Source organism: Anolis sagrei, chromosome 2 (assembly GCF_037176765.1).
Source record: "Anolis sagrei isolate rAnoSag1 chromosome 2, rAnoSag1.mat, whole genome shotgun sequence".
Lineage (NCBI taxonomy): Eukaryota > Metazoa > Chordata > Lepidosauria > Squamata > Dactyloidae > Anolis > Anolis sagrei.
Genome location: NC_090022.1, coordinates 125,745,183 through 125,767,547, shown reverse-complemented (window position 1 = coordinate 125,767,547; position 22,365 = coordinate 125,745,183). Strand labels below are relative to the sequence as shown.

Genomic DNA, 22,365 nt, shown 5'->3' with positions numbered 1-22,365 from the left:
CTAATTATAATTCTGATAATGGCAACCTTCTTTCTTTTGCTTCTGAATGTGCCAACACATGAAACAAATAGGGACATGCCTTCTCAACTGGAGTCAGGTGTTTGTGATGCAGTGTTATGGATCCATAATTGCTTTATATTCAGTTATACTGTGTGTTCTTCTTTTGGGTACTACTGCCATAATCATTAATGACCCCAACAATCTACCGTAACAGTCAGCTGTTACACTGAGTGATGGAAGTCTATTCAGGTGTAGATCGGGGCATAGCAGGGTGATATTTTCAGCCTCCTCTTTCATGCACATTTAGCTCTGCACATGCGATTTTGTGTTCTCTCACCTGCCTAGTAGGTGTGAATACATAACAAGGGTCCCTTATGCTGTCACTTACTGATTCAGACTATAGCAGGGGTTCCCAACCTGTGGTCCATGGACCACCAGTGGTCCACAAGTACTAAAATATGGTCTGTGCCCTCACTGTTGCTACACCTTCTTATAGTGCCAAGGCTTCTTAAATATGGTTTTCTGTGGGTGAGCAGATATCGACTACTGGATGGCATATGTTCTGTATCAGAAACTAGAGCCGATGTGGTCTATCCAATGCAATAATCTGAATCAGCACCCCAAACTGAATCTAAAGTTGACCAAAACCCGATTTGTAACCCTTTTGATACTAATGTTGGAGATTGGTCCCTGGTCAAAGCAATCCTTGGTCAAAGTGGTCCCTGGTCAAGTGGTCCCTAGTCAAAAAAAGGTTGGGAACCACTAGACTATAGAGAAGCATCTGATCCCTGCTTGGCCAAGGAAGCCAACTGAGTGACCTGATAGTGTTACCTTAAGGTCCCTTTAAGTTGGAAACAAGTTGAAAGCACACAAAAAAGAGGTCATTAGCAGAATGCTTATCTGTCCTCCCCACATCCAAGAAGTTGAGTTCTACCTCCCATATCGGTTCAGTGCTTCACATAACTTCTTTGACATCTGGAATAAAAACCAGACCAGCTTTAAAGCATTCTTAAGATGGAAACCACCCCCCCCCCCCACACACACACACACACACATACACACACAACTAGGTGTCTAGTTTTCTTTTCTCTGAAACATAACCAGGAGGTATGAACTGGGGGTGGGGGAGATGCATGTGGCATACTAACAGATCAGCAACTAGCAACACAAATTAAAATTGAAATCTACAAATGGCCATCTGAGAAATAAGATGCATTTTGTTCTAGCATTCCTACTGTGTTATTCTAAGAATGAGGTTGTTTACCAAAAACAGCATTAGAAAAGAGCCTGCAGCCTTTTCCACATTTAAGAAGGCAATGATCTATTCTTTAGGTTTTTCCTCTGGTGGGAGGACAAGGCAATGCATGTCTCATGAGAGAGAATCACACACATGGGGTCACTGTCAAGAGTTGCCTGTGTGGGTGGCTGTGTGGAAGAATTCATTAGATGTCAGGCAAACTTGGAAGACTGTAGCAATTATCAAGCCCAAACTTTAACAAGAAAAAACAATCTGGCTATTTCTTTGGCAAACCCTAAGGAAAGGAAGAAGGAAGGAAGGAAGGAAGGAAGGAAGGAAGGAAGGAAGGAAGGAAGGAAGGAAAACCGCAGCCCATAAATTAGAGATGCTGCAGTTGTGATCTATAATTATTGTACAACCCTTGCAGAGCCAGTGAAAGCCATAGCCTGTTTCAGATCTAATTTTTGAGAGGGAAGTACTGCTGTTAGATTTGTCTTTCCAATTACTTAAGCACATTTGGAGGCTTCCTATTTTGGGGTATTCAAGGGTGGGAAAATATGCAGCCTCAGAGTGTGGTGGAGCCTCCTTATCTGGCAGGTTTCAAGCAGAGGCTGCATGGCCAGTGCATGGGAGTGCTGGCAAGGGGTTGTTCTGGGTGGCCCTTGTGGTCTCTTTCCACTGTATGATTCTATGAAACTCCTACTGAATGGGTGGAGATATTCCCCTAACCCTCTAGGGATCTTACAATGTCATTTTGCAAGATAACAATTGATGGCATTATTAGGGGATCAGTAGATCCCTGACTGAAGCATAGTGAAGTTGCTCTATCAAGTGCTTTAGCTAGGCACCCAATTCACTCCTCTTTATAATAGGGGGGAGGTCTCAGTGGACGTTCTTGGAAGTTAACCAAGTCCCATCTGGTGATCAGTTGATTCCTGGAAATGTCAAAAGACAATGGGAAAAGAAAAGGATTCCCTGCTACTTCTGAGTAAGGGCTGCAAATCTTTCTATTGGGCTTAAAGAGCAGGGGAAGGAGCCCAGTGATTTATGGGCTGGGTGTGGTCTTTCTGTGGGTTAGAGTCCACTCCCCAAGTCCAGAAGGATCAAGCCTCACACCCTTGATTCCTGTTTCTGTGGCTTTTATGTGTGATAACTGCAATCTACACTATGCAGAGTTCACCTGGCAAAACAAAATTAAGAAGTTAAGATAAATACAGAATAACAACATATTGGCAGCTTTTATCATTGCCATAGGGATGACTCAGAAGGTTTAACTGGTATGGACGTACAGGTAAGTGCTGAAATATCTGATCATGTTCAGTTTATTATATACCTGCCAGGCTGGAGTTATTTCCAGTTTGTTTCTCAATTCAAATTCTCAATGTTGGCTTTCATCCTGCAGGTGCCAGGTTTCCTGACATGAGAGAGCATTGACCCAGGAGTGCACTTGTTTCTTGAGGGCCTGTCATAAATCTTTACAAGGGCAAACAACAGCAGTTCTGAGTAAACCTCTATCAGTGGATGCTTCAGAGCTATAGAACTTCCTTCCAGTAAAGCAGTGTTTCCCAACATTTTTTTGACCAGGGACCACTCTCTAACATTAGTACCAAAAGGATTACAAATCAGTTTTTGGTCAACTTTAGATTTGGTTTGGTTATTTGGGGTGCTGATTCAGAAAATTGCATTGGATAGACCACATCAGCTCTAATGCCTTTCTGATACAGAATGGCCCACTTGTGATCCACGGCCCACAGGTTAACAACCACTGCAATAAAGGGTAGAAGAGAGATATTGCTCAGTTTCTTTGTTGTTGTTGTTCATTCGTTCAGTCGTCTCCGACTCTTCGTGACCTCATGGACCAGCCCACGCCAGAGCTCCCTGTCGGCCGTCACCACCCCCAGCTCCTTCAAGGTCAGTCCAGTCACTTCAAGGATGCCATCCATCCATCTTGCCCTTGGTCGGCCCCTCTTCCTTTTGCCTTCCACTTTCCCCAGCATAATTGTCTTCTCTAGGCTTTGCTGTCTCCTCATGATGTGGCCAAACTACTTCAAATTTGTCTCTAGTATCCTTCCCTCCAGTGAGCAGCCGGACTTTATTTCCTGGAGGATGGACTGGTTGGATCTTCTCGCAGTCCAAGGCACTCTCAGAACTTTCCTCCAGCACCACAGCTCAAAAGCATCGATCTTCCTTCGCTCAGCCTTCCCTAAGGTCCAGCTCTCACATCCGTAGGTGACTACAGGGAATACCATGGCTTTGACTAGGCGGATCTTTGTTGCCAGTCTGATGTCTCTACTCTTTACTATTTTATTGAGACTGGACATTGCTCTCCTCCCAAGAAGTAAGCGTTTTCTGATTTCCTGGCCACAGTCTGCATCTGCAGTAATCTTTGCGCCTAGAAATACAAAGTCAGTCACGGCCTCCACATTTTCTCCCTCTATTTTCCAGTTGTCAATCATTCTTGTTGCCATAATCTTGGTTTTTTTGATGTTTAGCTGCAACCCAGCTTTTGCGCTTTCTTCTTTCACCTTGATTAGAAGACTCCTCAGCCCCTCCTCGCTTTCTTTACAGTAGTACAAAAATATTGGAACTTCACAAGAAACCTGTTGGCTAGTTTTGTTACAAATGTGTATTTTCAGTAACGTACTATCATTACAGTACACTTGAAATTCACTGTGTCTAGAACTAATTATTTTGTTGCATTAGGTTTTTTAAAAGACCAACCTTTCGGTAGTATTCTGCAGTATTCAGTTGAGATTATTGTTGTTTCTGTCTATCCATCTGCCTTGTCATAAATTAATTTGAATAAGGGCAAGGTAGTATAGGAAAATATAAGTTAACAGAAAGGTAGAACTTTTAAGGGATAAAGAAATTTGGAATGGCCCAATTTAAAAGACTTACACCCACAAAAGGAGCTTCTTTGCCCTTGTGGCTTTTACTATGCCCTTTTACGGCAAGACTGAACTTTACAAACAAAAATCTGAAATCTGAACAAAGCATGGGAGCTGGACAAAATCTCTCACATGGCACAGGGCTTACATATTGGTAGTTTGGGTTCTTCTGTCATAGAGTGATTCAAAGCACAGAGGAACAAAAGACCAAGACTGTTCCTGCAGAATTGTCTCCCTTCTTCCACTGGGTCTCACAATTGAATCACAAAAAGCAGAAGATATGCAATATAACCGATCCATTCTTCCAAAAAGGAGGTAGAGCCACCATATTGCAGCCATGTCTATGCTAATTTGGATTTTATGATTTGTGATGACTCTTCCCTAATTTCATCTGTTTCCATAATGTGAAGCAGAGTGATTCAGGTTTTGTTGTTCTTCCAAGTTGAGCAGCCAAAGCTGCCTGCATATTTGTAGATGCTATAGTCTAGCTATTGCCGTTATCATATGCCTTCTGCTGAAAAGGAAGCAAAATGATGCTTCATGAGGACTAATGGAGTCATTTTGGGTGGTTCTTGTTATATCACTTCCCATTGATTGAATGTCAAACATATGCCAACTTGGCTTCCAACCAGCATTTAAAGCTTGATGCAGATGACAGTGGCTTAGCTTTGGAGAAGGTGATGGTTAGCATCCTATTAGCAGCTTACAAAGGTGTGCATCCAGCTTTGCAGCTGGCTGTTTGCAGAAGTCATGATTCTTTGACAACCATACAATGATCTAGCTCTTTCCAGCCCACTTTTATGCTGCTTCACTACAGCCATTGACTGGACAGTGGAGGCAATAGGGGACAACACATCAGCTTCCAGTTATGTTCCTGTAGCAAGACATCATGTTTTAGTAACTCTGGGAAGTCTGAGAGGATGCTTGTTGCTGTACAACCAGGTAGAGGGATATAGCTTCTTTGCCACTCCCCCAGTCTCCATTGGTGAGTAAATGGCCATAGGCTGCTGAAAAGGTGGACTTATTCAGGGATGGGAGTGGTGGGAAATATATCATAGTTTATGCAAAACAATATAATATATATCTCCTGATTCGGGATCTCAAGCAAAAACCCTGGTGGTACTAAAGGCAAAAAATGCATTAAGTAAGCAAAACAACTAAGTAATGGTCATGTAATCTTGGAGGATTTCCATAATTCCCTACAACATTGGCGTAAAATGAATTAATGACTTCCAAGAGCTCTTCGCTTCTTCTCAATGTTGTTGGGCGCATACAGCTTACACTCATTGATATGCCTGGCAAGCTTAGAGTCCAGTATTTAAGATTTTACGTAGATTGTCTTCTTGCATTCTCACATTTTTATTTTCACAGCTTACTATAAAAGCCAAGCTTCTTTGAAGGAAATGACAATGGATATAGAGAACCAGGCACAATATGATGTCCTTGTGCCACATAGAGATGTACTTGTTTTCCAAAGTATTCAGTGTGTTAATTTAGTATTGTTTTATCGTCTTGTATATTTATATATTTGTCACTTTATTTATATCACATTTTTGCGCTGCGCATGTGGATAAATCTGTTTTATAATGATATTGTATATTTTTATTTTAGATTATTTTAGATTGTATGGGGCTGACTGTTTTACTTGTAAACTACCATGCATACTGATGATACTATAGACATAGATGGTGCTGGTATGTAAATTTCAGCCATATTTACATTTGCTTATAGCATAAGTTCAATTTCATCCCATGTCTGCCTATGTTTGAATGTTTTATTTTTTAACTCTTGTAAAAATGTATTTTTCCATGTAAACATACACATTAAAAATCATCTTCTTGTACACAATATCTAACAGACACACTTTTGCAAGTCATTTAGACTGATGTGACCATTTCGAATGTAATTTCTTTAGTAATTGGTGCATTTTTGGATAAATGAAGTTCATCACAAAGTTCAAAGCAATAAAGTTAACCGCATTCGGACCCATGTATAGCTTTGGGAAGCAAAAATTAGCTGAGTCCATATCAAAATGCAAATTATGTATATTTCTAACATTTGTGTCATGATGATGCATCAACTAGTAGCAATGATGTAGACAGCTAATTTTATAGTCTTCTTAGAGTTCTAAACCATCCTGCTGCTTTAGTGTGACACAGAAAGCTATGATCTGGAACAAGGAGAAGAAATCACTTTTTCCTATCATGCAAAATACATGTGTTCTATTAAAGATTATTTGGAAAGGGTTTTGAAAATAAATTATAATATCCAAAATCTTTGGTGGGGCAAATTTAAATCACTTCATGCACTTTGAGCTTTCCTTCTGAAAATGTAAACTAGAGAGCTAAGAAAAATAACTGAAAATATTGAGGAATTTTCCATTTAATAAAAGGCATTAGTGAGGCGGCTCTGTGTATGCATGTGTTAATCAAAGCCTGAACATATTATTTTTGACAATTGTACATTTAGAATCCCACAACCTGAGTGTTTGCAATAATCAGAACTTGAAAAGGCTGTTGTGGTTAGTGACATTTCCCATTGTGAGATATCTAATATCTACACACACACATATGCATATATAACCAAGATCCCCAAGATCCGGTATTGGTGTGTGGGTGGGAGGAAATAGTGTATAAGGCTAGCTCTTCCCACCCCCATCATGTACCCACAACCTCTCTCTACACAAGGTAAGGGTGAAGATAAGGAAATTTCCCCTTTATCCCCTATTTGGACTTTTGTCTTCAGAGGCTAGGGATGGAAACATGAAAGACCTCAGACAGTGGAAGAACTAATTTCATGTTCACATAAGAGCCCCATCCAGATGCCCAAAGTTTATGTTTCACAAATAAATATTTAGCATAAGTTAGCTGCCATCAACAGAGGCTTAAGTCAAATAAAATTTGTTAATCTTGAAGGTGTCACAGTCTTCGTTGGTTTTGCTGACACAGACTTACACAGCTTTGCCAGTTGGGCAAAGGAATCTGCTCTGGATGTTTAGCCTGAACTTCAGAACAATTATCCAAGCTACAGAAGCTATTTGTGATCATGGTTTAAAGTCTAGGTCCAACCAGGGGTCGATCTACTGGTCCCACTGACGTGGAAGCCACTGCTACCGCTGATACAACTCCCTCCTCCCAAAAATATGGGATACCGGATCCTATGCACAACCCTTCAATGCATGTAATAGCTATACCAGCCTGTTATATCTTGCTCTGTGAAAAGGTGTTAGGCAGGACAATGGCCAAAACTCATGTTTTCATTATTCACATAATTCAGTGATAGGACTAAGATCAAATTCCAAAGAGCAGACTTCTCCATCTTCTTCCATCTGAACATTAGGAAGAACTTGACTGTGAGAGCCATTCAGCAGTGGAACTCTCTGCCCCGGAGTGTGGTGGAGGCTCCTTCTTTGGAAGCTTTTAAGCAGAGGCTGGATGGCCATTTGTCAGGGGTGATTTGAATGCAATATTCCTGCTTCTTGGCAGGGGGTTGGACTGGATGGCCCATGAGGTCTCTTCCAACTCTTTGATTCTATGATTCTATGATTCTATGATTCAAGGAGTTCTTTTGCTGAGAAGCCCATTCCCTATTGGCTTGTCTTCTGAGCATCCTCTGAACATTTTGAGGGCATCATGGCCACTTGGCATTTTTGGTGTGAGGAGTGGTCCATTTTCTTAACATGGTCTCTGGAAAATACAGAAATCACTAAGAGGTATTCAGAGCAAGGGAAGGAAAGGGGAGAAGGAGCATGCCTTATTCTTTGTGTCACATTTCCATACAACAAAGTCTATGCCTCTTCTTAAACAGAGTGTATCTGCAGATTCAGACTGAAAGTGATGAGAAAAACAAATGGAAAGTTCAGAAATGGAGGGGCAGTTCCTATAGGAAGCTGAGCAGATCTAGACAAAGAGCATGAGGAAGCTGCACTTTTTTTGTTTTGCTTCCCACACTCCACGGCTCTTCCTACCTTAGAAACCGGAGAACAAGAAGGTGGGAAACTGACCACTCTCAACCCTTTGCATCTTGCCCAGCTGCCCCAAACGCATCCTGATTTCCCATTTCCCAACTCACATGTATCTCAGCTCTGACTCCCTCCGCACCAGGACGTCACGGATCCTTTCAATTTTGAAAAGCTCGCCTTCAATGTCATCAATGGTAGTAGTGGAGTCAGCCATGGATACAATTTCATCTCCTGAATGTAAAATGGGGGAAAAAGAGCTATATTGCTAAAAGTGACAGGAAATAGGAAGCACAGGCAGCAAGCCAGTACATAGATTTCAGAAGCAGTCAGAAACATATTCATTCAAAGTGACAAGAGTTCAAATTTTGCCCTGGAACCTGAAAAATTCTGACAGCTGCCAGATGAACGTTATGAGAGCTTCGAAGGCAGGGTGTGCACATAGCAAAGAAAGGACAGGGGCAGGAGGTTTTTGTTATATTAAAGAAGGTGTTTAAGAATTGGGAGAATTTGGCACATGCTTTTCTCTATACTAGAAATTCAGTGTCAGCTACTGTTCAGTCTCACTTTCCAGCTCCTTTTGGGAAGACATATTCCTCCCACATATAGGCCCCAAGGACTCATTTCTCTTTTTCATTTCCCTCATGAAGTGCCTTTTCCTGCACCTCTTAGCACGTCATTCAAAAGATTGTCAGTACTCTTAGATCAAGGCTGCACTTTTTATTATCGTCCCCGGGGAAGCCTCTGAAGTGAAGCCAAAATTATTAGAAACTGAAATGTCTGCATATGCCTTTTCCACCTTAGAGGTGATGAGAAAATAGCACGGTGTTATTTCTGTTGCATCAAAGAACATAAGAAACAGAGTTCCCTGCAAAAGAGCAGGCAACATTTGTCAGAAGCGAGGGGATGCATTTCAGCCAAAGAAACTATGAAGGGCTACACTCCTCCAAGACACTCGTAGGGTTTTTTTGTCCTCCAAATGTTCCCAATCACCCTCTAGGAAATGGACGGGGGACATATTCACCATGTTATTGGGCCCCTGGGTTATTTGGAAGGGGACCAATGCTTTGATATAAGCAAATTGTTTTGTTCCTTGCCATCATGTATCTATGCTTTGTTTTGAAACTGAAAATGTCATAAAATCCATTTTGATGAAAAGTACTATATGCATATTTTATATCATGAGTGTGGTATAGTGATTAAAGTGCTAAACCTGAGAACGGGGAATACCCAGAAAGAAATCCTCACTGAGCCATGATGCTGACGGAGTAGCCTTGGACATGTTGCCCCCTTTTTCAGCCTGATTTAAAAAAAAAAAAAAAAAAGATAAAGTGGGAAAGAATAGAAATGTGTACAACTCCTTCTGTTAGTGCAGGAAAAGTGGGGTGTAAAAATGTAAACAATGGTGACAATTACAGTAAGATTCCCACATATCCAAAAATTATATGTTCCTCACAGGACAACATTTTTGTGAAACCTTGGATATAACCAAATATCATTAACTTGTTCCATTTTTAATCTCTGCATACCACAGAGTTGCATTGGAGGACCTAGAGATTCCTAGAGAAGCATCACTTCCAGGAATTTGCTAGGTCCTTCAATACAAATCTGTGGTACTTTCTGGTAAGATTATACCACAGAAGCACATGGAAGACCTAGTACATTCCTAGAGAGATACATTTCCTCCTCCTTGTTTATGTATCTTACATTTAGCATGCTCTCATAGGTAATTGAGCACCAGAAGGTAAACATGGGCTTAATTTGTAAGTCACATTGCCAAGACATGTATTTCTGGGGGAAATCCAGTTGTAGAGAAGAAATAAGCTTAGGTGTAATGAAATGCATTTGTTTTGCTATCTGGTTGGCCTCTCAGTGTTCCACCCTAACTAGATCATCCCTGACAAATATGAGTTAGGTGAACAAATGGACAGGTTTACAACAAACAGCATAATCGTCATATGTTGCTTAGATCAGCTGTGTATCCACTGCCTTTCTCCATCCTCCCCATATGGCATGCATTAGCAGAGCCAAGTGACAAGATCAATACTTCATTATTAAAGCCAGATGACCTCCCAATAATGTTTGGGCCAATGAGTCAGACCAGGGGAAGAAACAAGCTTATGAGTTAAATGATGCTGTGATCATTGCTTGGGGGGGGGGGGGGGGGGGATACCACTAGTGAAAAAAGAGAAAGAAAGCTATAAGCAAGTAACAGGTATGGCTTGGGCGAAAGCAGTTGCCAGAGAGATGCTCAGCCCACTACAGCCAAAACCCATTTAAGAGACACTGCTGATTGTTGGCTGTTAAGTAGACAACCTTTTTGTAACTTTGAGGGTTGACTTTACTGCTCTATTGCTTAAGAACATTTGTTCCTCTGCAAACATGGACACCTCCTGCTGTGTGTGAGTAATCTGCTATGCTTTGCTTTTAAAATGCTCTTTTTTGTGAAATTTCCCCAACACATAGTTCTGTAGGTGAGATACAAGTGTGACACACAGAAAGTCTCCAGTTCAGTCGCTGGCATCTCTATGTAGGGCTGGATTAAAGACCAGTCACTGTAGTAAAGGTAAGGTAAAGGTTTTCCCCTGACATTAAGTCCAGTCTTTCTAAGCCGAAGACCTGGCGTTGTCTGTAGACCCTCCAAAGTCATGTGGCCGGCATGACTGCATGAAGCACTGTTACCTTCCGGGCGGAGCGGTACCTATTGAGCTACTCACATTTGCATGTTTTCAAACTGCTAGGCTGGCAGAAGCTGGGTCTAACAGTGGGAGCTCACCCCACCCCCCAGACTCAAACCTGTGACCTTTCGGTTAGCAAGTTTAGCAGCTCAATGGTTTAACCCACTGCGCCACCAAGGGCTTCTAATCACTGTAGATAACATTAAGAAAGATCAGGGTGACAAAAAATGACACTAAATGTTTTTGAACCTCAGTCTCTGTGCAATATAATTTCTACCTTTGATCTAGATCAGTGGTTCTCAGCCTGTAGTTCCCCAGGTGTTTTGGCCTGTAACTCCCAGAAATCCCAGGAAGTTTACCAGCTGTTAGGATTTCTGGGAATTGAAGGCCAAAACATCTGGGGTCCCACAGGTTGAGAACACTGATCTGGATAGACTGATGCCCTGGTACAGCACAACATAGCTCTTGAGCTTAGATCCAAAGGAAATATTCTACTTCCATTCTTTACAGCAGGGTTGTATGACATGGCAAGGATTATACTAGGTCATATTGAGACTAAAGACAATTGGAAAGGTCTTCTTCATCAAACCAGAGGGATTAAACAGATGCCCAAAACTATCCGTGCAGAATCACAGAAACATAGGATCATAGAGTTGAAAGAGACCACATGGGCCATCTAGTCCAACCCCCTGCCATGTAAGAAAAACGCAATCAAAGTAACTCCAACAGATGGCCATCCAGCCTCTGTTTAAAAGTCTCCAATGGAGGAGCTTCCATCACACTCAAGAGGCAGAGAATTCCACTGCTGAACAGGTCATATGGTCAAGAAGGTCTTCCTAATGTTCAGGTGAAATCTTTTCTGTCATTTGAACCCATTGCTCTGAGTCCTAGACTCCAGGGCAGCAGAAAACAAGTCTTTTCCCTCTTCCTTATAGCATCCTTTCACATATTTATACATGGCTATTATGTCTCCTCTCAACCTTCTCTTCTGCAGGCTAAACATCCCCAACTCTTCAAGACACTCATCATAAGGCATGGTCTCCAGACATTTGATCATTTTTGTATTTTTGTACTATTGAGTGCTTTTGTGAGCCACACCAAGTCCCTTTGGAGAGGTGGTGGCAGGGTATAAATAAAGTTTATTATTATTTAAACTTTATTATTATTAGTCACAATCCTCTGGACACCTTCCAGCTTTTCAATATCTCTCTTGAATTGTGATGCCCAGAATTGGGCACAGTATTCCAAGTGAGGTCTAACCAAAACAGAATAGAGGGGCACCATCACTTCCCTTGATCTAGACCAGTGGTTCTCAACCTGTGGGTCCCCAGATGCTTTGACCTTCCAGAAATCCTAATGGCTGGTAAACTGGCTTGGATTTCTGGGAGTTGTAACCAAAACACTTGGGGACCCACAGGTTGAGAACCACTGGCCTAGACACTGTAATCCCTTTGTTGCAGTCCAAAATTCCATTGGCTTTTTGGCTTCTGCATCACACTGTTGGCTCATGTTTAACTTGTTGTCCACAAATACTCCAAGATCTTTTTCATATGGACTGTTGTCAAACCAGGTGTCACCCATCCTGTCTCTGTGCATTTCCTTTTTTCTTCCTAAGTGTACTATCTTACATTTCTCCTGGTTATCTCTCATAATAGTGCAGTGTGCAACTATTTGTTCTTATGTACCTACATGTTGACTCTAACTTATGGTGACCCTATCATGGGTTTTTCTTGGCAAGATTGATTTCAAAGGGGTTTGCTGGTACCCTCGTCTTAGGCTGAGTAAGAGTGTGACTTGCCACTCAATGGGTTTCTATAGCTGAACAGAGATTTCAACCTTGGTCTTCCAGAATTCTGGCCCAACACTCAAACCACTGGCTTTCTTGTACAACCATGGTCTTCTTGTACAACGACGGTCTTCTTCAGGGAAGAAAGGCATTCCATGAAGAGGGTTCATACATTAAGTGCTCTTCTTATAAAAACTGGGTTATGAACTCCAATTATTAGACTGAAAAGAGTGATAAAAATCTGGTCTTCTTGCCCCATGCTATCCCCAGTGTCCACCAAATTCTTGGTGTGAAGTAATCACAAGGATTTTGTATGTTAGTTGGTTTGTCTGAAGCAGAGCTGAGTGAGAATGGAGAGAAGTGCTTGTTTATAGGGATGGACAAGATGCTAGTCCCTTTCCTGTCACCAGCATAGAAGATGATCGGATAGAGGCTTTCCTCACCCTTGGAGGCATCCAGATAATGTAAAGGTTCCAACAGAACAGGTTTCTGGTGTATATCCAGTTCTGTTTTGCAGCAGAAGAAAACGTTCAGGAAGAAGAGTCAGAGGTGAGACTATATGCATCATGACCTCACCCTATTAGATTGGGGGTTCCTACATGACTTGAGTGTGCCCACTTCCCAAGAACCCCTTCTAACATCTTATAACATACCTCTCAAATGGCACCACAGGGAGCCATGGAGGCTATATGAATGGCCTTCAGAAGAAGAATAAACCCAAAGTGGTCAGACCATGAGTAAATGATGTCTCCCATGAAAGTGGGAAATACAATTGTTCTCATCTTTAATTGGAACTTTAAAGAATCTATTCAAAGTGCCATACTTTTCTTGAGATGGGCAACTCTTTTAAAGTTCACACTAACAACCAGTGGAGTTGATATATTACTTCACTGACATGAAAGCCACCAGCTGTCCCTGATCCAGATCATCCTTTCCATTTATCTAAACTTCCTGGCCAGGGCATTAGGCAGCACAGGTATTTCGGGTGGCAGATGCCATTTTCTTGCCCATTCCCAGCTTCTGTGTATGATTATTTTAAAACTAATAGCAGGGTAAAGGATAAGTGGGTGGAAAAGGAGAGTTCCACACAGCAACCTGGTATTACTCTTCTGCTGAACCGCTAACCCACTGGTCCACGGAAGGTCTGAAAGAGATGTTGGGGTTCTGCTGCTTTTCAGGCAGAGTTCCTAGCTCTGATGCCTTGGGAAAGAAAAGGTGCCGTCATCATTAGATCCAGACTGCCACTCAGCTGTGGGAAATATTTTCATTGGTTCCCTGTTGTTTGCTGTCAAAGCCTGCCTTGCTGATTGCCTGGCGATGCCCATTCACAAATACAAGGAACTTGCAGCAGCAATAACATTTAGCAAAGTAGAAAAGAAATATGTCATCATCCTTGCCTGGCATCCTAACAAGAGGAGGCTCCAAGGCAGGAAATAAATGGATTCCACCAGGGAAACATACATAGCAACCTCAAGGTGTCTAGGATTCTTTCACAGGGATGTTGGCTCTTCTCAGGGAAACCCCAAATAATATGTTTCCTTTCTGGTGAGGAAATCTATGGCATTTCTCGTCAGCCTGGTCTCTGCAGACTCGTGCCAATGCATCTGCCAAGGCACTGGCATTTTGCCAGTTCAGTGTGCCTAGCGGATAAGACTCAATCCTGCAAGGATCTGTGCCAAGTGCTGTCCTCCCCCCCCCCTTCCCCCCTTCTATCTCTCTTTTTGTGAATGAACAGAAGCCAGGGCTTTTGGCCCACAGCCAGCTTCCCAACTCATGTGCCTGAGAGCTTTTCCCCCTCACTCTCTCTTCTGCCTGTCACACTGAGATACAAAAGTGCTCAGTTTCCGACACCAGCAAGTTAGGCAGCAAACCAAAGCACCCATCCTGCTGCCCTTCTCAGTCCCACGACACAAGGAACTGGGAGGGCAAAGGGATGCGGGGAATACCAGCACAGCTGCTAAGAAACTTTCAAGGCAGAGAGAAAACTGCAGGTTACAGACAGAGAACTCACAGAACTCTTATGCACATAACATGCACACATACACACCAAATGCACACTTCATACACACAGATGCATTAATATCCGAATCTTTAGCGGGGCAATCAGGGGATGGGGTGGTACAAGCCCATCTCACCTTTGCCTGTTTCTGCTCCTTGCCACTTGGTTGACTCCAGGGATCCATACTGGGTGGACGCCTTGCTCTCCTTCTCCATCCTCAACCCTTCCTCTGTTTCTCCCCCTTCTAATCACTCTTCTTCTTTTTTCCTCCTTTCTCAGAGATTCCTGAAAGAGGAGCGGTTCGAAAGAGCACAGGTTGCTCAGAGGCCAGAGCCCATCCTCTGGAAGAGAAATGGTTACATGAAGAGAAAGAGCATGGAAGTGGCACAAGCCAAGGCTGGTACCTGCCTGGCAGCTGCTGCCTGCCTGTTTCCACACTAAGGATGCTTTTGCACAGCTGCCTGGAGATGAAATAGAAATCAGAGGCTGCAGGAGGAGGGGAGCTGGGGGTCCCTTGTGATGCTGAAGGGCTCCCTCTGGTGGACATCAGGGTTAAGCACCTGCTTGTAGCTTTTACAAGACATTGGAAAGAAAAATAAAAGGGGGTCTCACAGGCATCAACCACCGCTTGCTCAGGCATCCATGTTGAATATTTAAACAGCCCCCCCCCCTCCTCCCTCTCTCTGGAAGCATTCAGCTGATCAGTACTGTTCCAACCACCAAATTGTAAGTTAGCTGACATTGTGAGCAGCTCCACAGGTATTTTGAAGAGAAGCAGGAATGCATTGAACATATTTATGTTTTCACACACTCTTGCTGAACTTTTTCAGTCAAGGGCAATGGAGAAAAAGCAAATGTGGCGCAGTGGGTTAAAGCACTGTGCCAGCAGGCCTGAAGATCGACAGGTCGCAGGTTCAAATCCGGGGAGAGGCGGATGAGCTCCCTCTATTAGCTCTAGCTCCTCATACAGGGACATGAGAGAAGCCTCCCACAAGGATGATAAAAACATCAAAAATCATCCCAGCGTCCCCTGGGCAACGTCCTTGCAGACGGCCAATTCTCTCACAACAGGAGCGGTTGCTCCTGACAAACAAAAAAAAACCCAGTTTTTTCTGTATTCAAAATTAGACAAAAAGCCTTTCACATTTCTCACACTCCTAATGTTCTCTTTCTGTTCCTTTGCTAGGCAGCAAATGCCTAAAACCCACCATTACCTTTCACATCATCCATTATTGTAGATAACTGTTCTTATTTGTTCAAATCTTCTTTCTATTTTGCCTCCACGGAAAATATTGCTCTAGTGCCCCGGTGGGGAACTGGTTACCTTCTGATGTAGTTGAGCAGAGACTCCTTCCATCCATGACCACCAGTCAACCACACTTCTGAAGGGTCACAGGTTCCCCAGCATCATACTCATGTGGCATTGATTAGGCATGGAGATCAAAATTTGCCTTTAAAAAATTGTTTGCAACTCATTCGCAAGTGAAGAATCATTCATGATAACTGAAAGGTACTATTAGATTTGGTTCTCCATCAGAAGCCAATATGTCCCATCCATGTGTTTACTATTTTGGAAGAATCTAATAATAAAACCTTAGAAGAGGTGCACTGGATGATCAATCTGTTTCCCACATTTACAGCTAGGTGTTTCTGAAATACATAAGCATAACAATACCCTGAAAAGTTAGTTTACTCCAGTGTGGTCTTCCAAAACTGCTTTGCAGGCACATTATTGTGGAGAAGAGAATCTATTTGGTTGATTGTTGCATAGTTGTGTGTACTGTCCAAAAATGGAAGCATGTCTATTTTTTTACTAGACCAAAAGTAAGAAAGATGTGGCTGTTCAGATGTTATTGAGCTACAATTCCCAGTAATCCTAGCCAGCACAGCCATGGATGAATAACATCTGGAGGGCACCATCACAGTTATATTGCTACACCTATTTGAATTCATTAAAGAGCACAACTCTTAATTAGAATCATATAATCATTGAGTTGGAAGAGACCTCATGAGCCATCCAGTCCAACCTGCCAAGAAACAGGAAAATTGCATTTAAAGCGCCCCCAACAGATGGCCCTCCAGCCATTGGCATTATTCTTTTTTTGTTGCTGTTGAAACCAACAAACTAGACTCTGGACCAGGAATTCTCAAACTCTAATCCTACAAGTGTTTTATACCTTCCAGAAGCCCCAGCTGCTTTGACGAATGATTAAGGATTCAGGGAGCTAAAATCCCAAACAACTGAAAAACCAATAAAACCAACTTCTTTATTCATCGGACACTCTCTTGGGACCAGTAGGTTTGTGTTCATATGAACATCCACATGTGTGCATTTGACCCAAGCCAACTTTTGGATCTTCTCAATCTCTTCCAATTTGTTGATAAAAAATGTTTTCCCTAGAAAGATCAGTTAGGTGAAAGCATGCTTAAAGGTAAAATTACTAACCATATAGAATAGCAAGTATTGTTGATGTAGGATCAACATGACTCTTGTAAAGGTCAAACCTGTCTCAATAACTTGCTGGAGTTCTTTGAGCATGTCAAATTCAACAACCGTGAAAGCACGGGAGCAAAGCTTGGACTTTGAAAAGCTTCTGATAACCTCTCTCAATGAAGGATCCTTAATAAATTTAGTGATGAGCTGAATGGAGTGGTCCTCTCCTGTATCAGTAAGTTTAAAAACAATCAAACAAATGCAATAGGATGCTGTACAAAGTAATATTTTGACATTTCTCAAAACATTTTGACTGGGGAGTAAGGGGGGGGGGGTCCTCCCAAATCTGTACCAAAACCAGATTTTTAATTATTTATTTATTTATTTATTTATTTATTTATTTATTTCATCTACTTATACCCCGCCCTTCTCACCCCGGGGGGGGGGGGGGGACTCAGGGCGGCTTACAAAGGAGGCACAATTAGATGCCCAAATCACACAACAAACAATACAAAATATAACAGTTCAACAATTAAAATGAAACATCAATACCTATTAAAATCATAAAAACTATCTCATGTCAGAGTCCATCTATCAGAGTCCATATATCCATTCCATTCCATTGTCCTTGTCTATCGATAGGTCCTTTAATCAGTTGTCAGCATGGCCAAGAGCTTGGTCCCACATCCAGGTCTTTAGCTTTTTCCTAAACGCTAGAAGGGAAGTCGTCAATCTGATCTCCCCAGGGAGTGAGTTCCACAGGTGGGGGGCCACCACTGAGAAGGCCCTGCTCCTCGTCCCCGCCGGTCTCACTTGTGCCACTGGCGGGGTCGAGAGCAGGGCCTCCCCAGAAGATCTTAAACTCTGGGGTGGGATGTAGAGGGAGATCCGTTCGGACAGATACACTGGGCCGGAACCGTATAGGGTTTTGTAGGTCAAAACCAGCACTTTGAATTGTGCTCGGAATTGGATCGGCAGCCAGTGGAGCTGACGCAACAGGGGGGTGGTGTGCTCCCTGTACGCCGCTCCGGTGAGCAATCTGGCTGCTTCTCGCTGGACTAGTTGAAGTTTCCGAGCAGTCTTCAAAGGCAACCCCACGTAGAGTGCGTTGCAGTAATCCAACCGGGATGTGACAAGAGCGTGGACCACCGTGGCCAGATCCGACTTCCCAAGGTACGGGCGCAGCTGGCGCACAAGTTTTAATTGTACGAAAGCTCTCCCAGCCACCGCTGAGACCTGGGGCTCCAGGCTCAGCGATGAGTCCAGGATCACTCCCAAGCTGCGAACCTGTGTCTTCAGGGGGAGCGTAACCCCGTCTAACACAGGCTGTAACCCTATACCCTGTTCGGCCTTCCGACTGACCAGTAGGACCTCTGTCTTGTCTGGATTCAATTTCAATTTGTTAGCTCTCATCCAGTCCGATACAGCGGCTAAACACCGGTTCAAGGTCTGGACAGCCTCCTTGGTGACAGGTGAGAAGGAGTGACAGATTTGGACGTCATCTGCATAGAGATAGCATCTTAGTCCGAAACTCCGAATGATCTCTCCCAGCGGCTTCATGTAGATGTTAAATAACATCGGGGACAAGATAGAACCCTGTGGGACTCCACACAACAACGGTTGTGGGGCCGAACAGGTGTCACCCAGTAACACCTTCTGGGTCCGTCCCTCAAGAAAGGATCGAAGCCACTGCAGAGCAGTGCCTCCGAGCCCCATATCCATGAGGCGGCCCAGAAGGATACCGTGATCGACGGTATCGAAGGCCGCTGAGAGGTCCGGCAGAACTAACAGGGACACACTCCCCCTGTCTAGCTCCCTGCGTAGATCATCTACCAAGGCGACCAAGGCTGTCTCAGTTCCATGTCCTGGCCTAAAGCCAGACTGTGCCGGGTCTAGATAATCAGTGTCTACCAGAAACCCCTGGAGTTGTGTTGCCACCACATGTTCCATGACCTTGCCCAAGTAGGGGAGATTGGAAACAGGCCGATAGTTGTCAAATTGAGTGGGATCCAGTGATGGTTTCTTCAACAGCGGTTTTATAATAGCTTGTTTTAAGCTCGCTGGAAATTTTCCTTCCTGTAAGGAGGCATTAACCATCACCTTCACCCACTCTGCCAAACCCCCTCTGGCTTCCTTGATCAGCCAGGAAGGGCAGGGGTCTAGGATGCATGTGGTGGGTCGCACCTCTCCAAGGATCCTGTGTGCAGTGTACACCTCTCCAAGGATCCTGTGTACATGAGTGCAGTGAAATAGCCCAGTTTGCTGATAACACCCAATTATCTAAGTTGGTAAAAACTAATAAGGGTTGCGGATAGCTCCAAATGAAACTCTGATACTGGGGGAATAGGCTATAAAATGCTAAAGTGGGTCAGTATTAATAACTGTGTGCACATTGGGTAAAAACACCTGAGTTAACACACACAGACTGAGTCTGAGCCAGTTGAAGAGATTTTGATCAGAAAAGAGATTTTGAGGTTTTGTAAGATCACTCAGTGAAAACAATTAAAGCAGTATGTACATGATGTTAAAAAAAAAGAAGACATACTATATGGTGGAAATTGTTAGGAAAGACATGGGTCTCTAGGCACTATGTTTTTAATCTGTATTAATTGTATTTATATGCTTTATCTGTTTTTATTACTCTATATGTTTATTTTTTATTTATATTTATAATGCAGCATTGAATTTTGCCATATGTAAGCCGCTCTTAGTCGCCTTTGAGGTGAGAAGAACAGGGTAGAAATACAGTAAATAAATAAATACAAATAAAATTGCTAATATTGCAATGCTGTTTTTTGGTGCAATGCAATCATTTAGTCTCCTCTTACCATCCCTCAAAAAAACAATATGTAGGAGAAAGTCGCAGTAAAAGGTAACCAAAATTATCAGGAGTTTGAAGCTAATCCCTTGTAAGAAAAGTCTACATTTGGGGCTATTAAACTAAGGAATGAAGTAAATATGAAAGCATGTTGTTGCTGCCATGTGCCTTCAAGTCATTTCTGGCATGGCAAACCTGAAACCAACTCTATTATACGATTTTCTTGGCAAGATTTGTTGAGAGTGAGATTGCGTTATGTTCCTCTGAAGTTGAAAGATTTTGGCTTTTCTAAGATCACCTGTCCTAGTGGGTTGCCATGGCCGAGCAATCATTAGATTCCTGATCTCTCAAAGTCTTTGTTCAATGCTGAGACCACTACACCATGCTGACTTTCAATGTATAGATTTATAAAGTCACAGGGGTTTATAAGAAGTGTGCACGAAGCAGATAAAGTGAATGGGGAAAGCTGTCCTCTTGCCCTCACTATATTAGCAAACTGAGCGATTCATTGAAGCCAAATGACAGCAAACTCAGGCCAGGCAAAACAAGATACTTCTATACATACCACATAGCTAAAATGTGGAATTCACAACCAGAAGAAGTTATGCTGGCCACCTCTTTAAGCTTATATACATGTAATTTTAAATATTGATAAAATAAAACCTTTCCTTTTTTAGCTCTAGTGTAGGAATGCCAGCACTGAGACCTGAGTATAAATATCATCTGGTTTTCATTTCTTTTTTAAAAAAATGCTTTTATTGAAAGTTTTCAGCTATACTAAAATTTACAAATACACAAAAAGAACAGAAAGTAGAAAAAGGAAAAAAGACATTAAAAGATAAAGCACAAAAAGATAAAGACAAAGAAAATGTTATTTCCATTCTTCCTTTCAACAGTCTATAACATTAACATAATTTCAGTTCTCTCTGAATAAAAACCCACTTCTTTTCTTTTCATCCCCTATTAAATAATTTCTTAACACTCAAAGCTATTTCTTTCTTAGGCTGACATATTTAGCATTAAAATATCACACATGATCTTTCTACATTCCCGTCAGACATTTAAGCCATCACACAATTTTCATCATGGCAAATAATATTCAATTTTCTCACCTGTAATTATGACAGCAGCTTTCTAACACATCGTATGAATCCTTTCTATATAACTGTAAATCTCATACATTATATTATAAATCATCAGTAAATCCATTCTATTTTAAAACTCTCTTGTAGCTCAAAATCTTTCTTTTTGTTTGAACCCTAATATTTCTAACACATTTCATTTAATTAAATACTTTACAAGATCATGTCCACAGCTTACAGGCTGGTTCTTTTATTAAATGTGTTATCCCTTTTGTGTAACTTCTTTATATGCAAGTTCTGGACTGGCCTCCTCTTGCTCTATAATTTCCATTTTACAAACCACAACTTCTTAGACACTGTTCTCCTCAATCTGACACAACAAAGGTTTAGTTATTCTTACAGGTTTCGCTATTCAACAATTCCAGATTAGCGCCCCACCCCCCTTAATGGGGTCACGGTGGTGCAATGGATTAAACCCTTGTGCTACTGAACTACTGACCACTGGCAGTTTGCATCTGCGAGATGGGGTGAGCTCCCATCTGTCAGCTCCAGCCCTTGTCAACCTAGCAGCTCAAAAACATGCAAATATGAGTAGATAAATAGGTTTTTCAGTGGGAAAAGCAAAGAGAGGAACCAAGCAACCTTGCTGGCCACACAACCAAGAAGTGACAATGCAGGCTCCTTGGCTTGAAAATGGAGGAAAGCACCTCCCCACAGTCAGAGATGAGCACTGCCTCTAGAAACTGGAAGTGAAAGGAGAAGCCTCTGCCTTTGTGTTTGTGTGACTCATTGCATATGATTGTAAAGGTATTGAATGTTTGCCAAAGTATGTAAATGCTATAATCCACTGAGTCCCTTAGGGGAGAAGGGCAAAATATAAATAAAGCGAATTATTATTAATAATAATATTCAATTCCCTTCCCTTGCATTGCATCCTCCAATAAGTCTTAGGTCTTCTTGCAAATCCTCTTGCAATCCCTTCATCATGTTTGAGAATCCCTATTCTCTCAAAGATTTGTACTCCAATGACATTGTAAGAAATCTTGAAGAAGTTCCACCTTTCTTCAATCCAATAGGCACACAGCACACACTATTCTCTTGATGCCACCTGTTTACAGCAGTCTTATCAGCTTCAAATCCCTTTGCTAACCCACAATGTAATTTGTCTTTATTACAATTCAGTTCAGTAAAAGTATGGGTAAAGGTTTCCCCTTGACATTAAGTCTAGTCGTGTCCAACTCTGGGAGTTGGTACTCATCTCCATTTCTAAGCCAAAGAGCTGGCATTGTCCATAGATGCCTCCAATGTCACGTGACCAGCATGACTGCATGGTACCTATTGATCTACTCACATTTGCATGTTTTTGAACTGCTAGGTTGGCAGAAGCTGGGCCTAACAAGCAGGACCTCACCCCACTCCCCAGATTTGAACCACCAACATTTTGGTCAGCAAGTTCAGCAGCTCAGTGGTTTAACCTGCTGCACC

General features: G+C 42.3%; 1 protein-coding gene across 2 annotated transcripts in view; it reads right to left on the bottom strand.

Annotated features, from left to right (window-relative positions):
* Positions 1-22,365, bottom strand: part of LOC132768516 (bMERB domain-containing protein 1-like) — a 47,706-nt gene that overhangs the window by 11,327 nt on the left and 14,014 nt on the right. Inside the window, exons 1-3 of one of the 2 annotated variants that reach the window (XM_067463829.1) lie at positions 14,951-15,183; positions 14,683-14,831; positions 8,197-8,317 (exon numbers count right to left, since the gene is read on the bottom strand). In XM_067463829.1, coding sequence (XP_067319930.1) covers positions 8,197-8,317; positions 14,683-14,761 — 200 coding nt within the window. In that variant the 5' untranslated portion in view covers positions 14,762-14,831; positions 14,951-15,183. Of the gene's footprint in view, positions 1-8,196; positions 8,318-14,682; positions 14,888-14,950; positions 15,184-22,365 lie in introns of those variants that run through there. The other variant, XM_060764483.2, reaches the window with a different exon arrangement.